We start from the raw sequence: 3,833 nt of genomic DNA on the forward strand, positions 1-3,833 counted from the left end.
AGGGGCTCTGTGGGGCTGCTCCTGGTCCACCCCCAGGAAAAAGACCCTGGTGATGGCGGCTCCTGCCCTTCCCTCTGCCAGTTGCAGGCACACTTAGCGCCTGACTCAGGCAGTTTGGAGAGCCTTAGAAGTTTTCACATGATGATTAATTTTTGTGCTCTGTCTCTGAGTACACAAGAGGCAAACACAGATGATCTGCAAACAAAGGTTCGAAGGAGTTCATTCCTAGTTTGTCAATATCCAATAACCTTTGTTAGCCCTAGATAATCTTGTTGACCTAGAAGAACTGAGAGCTGCAATTGGCTAATTGCTTGCGCTTGCCATTCTACTTTTGCACCATACAATATATAAAAGGTGGGTTCTGAAGTACAAAGTAACCCCCTGCCAGAACCCAGAATAATTGCTGCACTCTGCAATGGAACCTCTGGGAGCAACAACTGTTTTCCTGGTGATTTGTGTCTCTTGCCTTCTTTTCTTTTCCGCATGGAGAAAGATGTCTGGAAGTGGGAAGCTGCCACCTGGCCCTGTTGCTTTTCCCATCATAGGGAACATGCTGCAGCTGAATGTGAGGAACTTGCCCCAATCTATACATGAGGTAAGGGGGCTTTCTCCTTATCCAGGGCTTTGGCTCAGGTGGGCGTTAAGCAGAGCCTGGGGAAAGAGAACTCTGAAATTTCTGGGGTTTGCACAGTGGCTCAACTCCTCATTTTTAAGGCTGAATATTTTTTCCACAGAAATACTTAATCTTGAATGCTAGATACAACCTGTTCCTGGCAATGTGTTATTTTTTTGATAATGTGTCTTATTCACAGGTAAACCAGAATACGCCCTCTCAGTTGTGCTGCAGCCTGTACAGGTTATCCTGCAGTTGGGAGTGTGGTCTGGTGGGTTAAGCAGGGAAATGGCAGACAGCAGCCTTGGGTTCTGGTCCCAGCTCTACAATTGATGCCACGTATGTGCCTGGGGAAACCACTGAAGTTCTTTGTGTGTTTTCCACTTGTAAAATTGATCTAATGATACTTGCCTTCTTCACAGGACAAGGGTAAGGCCTAGACTGTTGCTCTACTCTGTAAATTTGACATATCCCTCCCAGGTGGAGATCCAGAAAGGACAGTGATAGTAGAAGGGCTCCCCTCCCAACACACATCCATGATCCAGGGATGAATTGCCTGATGGGAGGACTCAGGTCCAGTGTTCTGATGGACTTACCTTTCCTTGGCAGCTGCTCCAGAGAGAGAGTGAGGCTGACTCTGTATCCTAGTGGTTAGGCCTAGGCCGCTCGCCCAGGATGTGGGAGACCCACGTTCCTTTTCCAATGACTATTCACTTATTGATACACAATGGAATGGATTCAACAGGAAAGTCCTGCTCCAGAATGACCCATAGTGTGGTGGTTTAGGCCTGAGCACTCTCCAAAGAGAGGGGAGACCTGGATTCAGATCCCTTCTTCACATCAGGTACGGGAGGGAGGGGAATTAAACCCGGCTCTCCCACATCCCAGGTGAGTACCATTCCCATTAAACTAAAAGTGATGGGGGGGGGGGAACCTCCTCCTCCTCCTCTGGCGCCTGGTATATGGGGTCTAATCTGTTAGGTGTGATTTAAGACCAGATGAGCTAGGGAGGGCAACATTGCATTGGACGATCCAGCCAGGGCTCGGGCATGTGTTAGGCACTGGCCATAAGGACTGAGGTAGCCACGTGCATGCCCAGCAACAGATATTATAAGTGCCTCAGGGAATTCAGGGGTGGAAACTTAGGCACTGAGGGAGTTTAGGTGCCTAGAGGGTTAGCTGGGGGTTTTCAGGATCTACATTTTGCATTTAGGTGCCTATATCCCTTTTTGGGTGTAATCCTTAGTGGCAGGAGAGCTCTTTCATCAGTTTGTAATTTGATCCACTCTCATTCTTATTCTTAAATGGATTTAGTAAAAACGTATTGGTCTTTTGTGTTAATCTTTTACAGCTCAGTGCGAAGTACGGCCCGGTTTTCACAATATACTTGGGCTCACTGCGGGTTGTAGTGCTGTATGGGCAGGAGGCTGTGAAGGAAGCTCTGATTGATCAAGGGGACGAGTTCAGTGGAAGAGGAAAACTGGCACTGGCTGACAAGCTTGCCAAAGGAACAGGTACATTTCTAACAACTTCAGCATGTAGCGCTGATGTTCTATGTATGTGGAGAACATGATAGAGAAGACAGCTGGTGTTTCACTTAGTCCTGTTCTTTGAAGGATACTAACTTTAGCCGCCTACTTATGTCCCAGTGTATTTCTTATCTTTACATGGTACCAGTATATGTACTTTGCTCTAATTACTGTGACCGTTTACACTGTGTTAGAGAACAAAATACAGCCATTGGGCATGGCAACCAATGGAATTATTTTAAACAGCAATGAGATTAATGTGTGGGATTTTGAGTTACATACAGATATCAATGTAATGTTGTGTCTCCAGTAGAACACACATACAATAATGTTTGTGTTCATGTTGAAACTTTCAATGTCCAATATTTCCTTAGGTTAGAAATTTAGCAAATTTAGTCTGCCCCCCCCCCCCCTTCATTCCTGTCCTCCCTTTTCCAGGCATTATATTCAGCAATGGGGAGCGGTGGAAGCAGCTTCGCCGATTTGCCCTCACCACCCTCAGAAACTTTGGGATGGGGAAGAAAAGTGTTGAGGAACGGATCCAGGAGGAAGCCCATTTTCTGGTGGAAAGGCTCAGAAACACACACGGTGGGGATTTGCTGCATGTAATTTGGAAACTGAGTCACATAAAGACTCTTCTCTTCCTTTATTTTGTGATATTAACTTTGGTTCAAACACCTTATAACTCAAGCCCAGGGGTGGCCAACCTGAGCCTGAGAAGGAGCCAGAATTTACCAATATACATTGCCAAAGAGCCACAGTAATACGTCAGCAGCCCCCCATCAGCTCCCACCCTCCAGCCCCCAGCGCCTCGCACCTGCCAGCAGCCCTGCCAGTCAGCACCTCCTGCCTGCTGCAATCAGCTGTTTTGCATGCTCAGGAGGCTCTGTGTGGGAGAGGGAAGAGCAAGGGCATGGCAGGCTTGGGGGAAAGAGCAGGGGCCTTGGGGGGAAGGTGTGGTGTGGGGGCAGGGCCTGGGGCAGATCAGGGGTTTGAGCAGTGAGCACCCCCGGCACACTGGAAAGTTAGCATCTGTAGCTCCAGCACCTATGCAAGGAGCCGCATATTAACCTCTGAAGAGCCGCGTGCGGCTCCGGAGCCACAGGTTGGCCACCCCTGCTCAAACCATTAGCTGCACATATAACAATCTGTGTTAATGTAAAGGAAAAATATGTGAGAAAAGTTCCCGAGATGACCTTTCCTGGCTGTTATTTCCCATGTTTTCTACCCTCTGATCTGTGGCCAATGGGCAAATGGAAAATGTTTGTCCAGAGTAGGCAGAAGCTAACACAGCGAACCATGTTAGAGTGGATTAGTTTATCTTCAGTGTGTTGGGCGATTAAGACACCCAGGCCCACAGCTTCCTTATTCTGATTTTCTTCTCTGCTAGATGTCTGATACAAGTCTGGCACCCACATTGCATGGGGATGGCCTCCCGAGTAAATCACTGTGTAAATTTACAGTGTTTTCTAAGTGATGATTATTATTTATTTGTGTTCTATTAGTTTCTATAGGTCCCAGCCAAGACTGGGGCTCCTTTGCATATGGGTTGTGCTAACAAACAGTTTGAGACAGTCCCTGCTCCAAGCAACGTACATATTAAATACACATGAAAAAGAAAAAGTGGAGAAAGGAAGAATTATCTTCTCTCTTTTAGAGACGGGGAACTGAGACAGAGAGAGATTAAGTGA

At 47.1% G+C, this 3,833-nt stretch overlaps 1 protein-coding gene across 1 annotated transcript in view; it reads left to right on the forward strand.

Annotated features, from left to right (window-relative positions):
* Window positions 1-310: 310 nt before the first annotated feature.
* LOC112118854 (cytochrome P450 2H1-like) overlaps window positions 311-3,833 on the forward strand; it is a 71,796-nt gene continuing 68,273 nt past the window's right edge. The window contains exons 1-3 of the mRNA XM_026658162.2: window positions 311-595; window positions 1,965-2,127; window positions 2,581-2,730. Coding sequence (XP_026513947.1) covers window positions 416-595; window positions 1,965-2,127; window positions 2,581-2,730 — 493 coding nt within the window. The 5' untranslated portion in view covers window positions 311-415. The remainder of the gene's footprint in view (window positions 596-1,964; window positions 2,128-2,580; window positions 2,731-3,833) is intronic.

This window comes from Terrapene carolina, unplaced genomic scaffold, assembly GCF_002925995.2.
Source record: "Terrapene carolina triunguis isolate 2854851 unplaced genomic scaffold, T_m_triunguis-2.0 Scaffold402, whole genome shotgun sequence".
NCBI lineage: Eukaryota > Metazoa > Chordata > Testudines > Emydidae > Terrapene > Terrapene triunguis.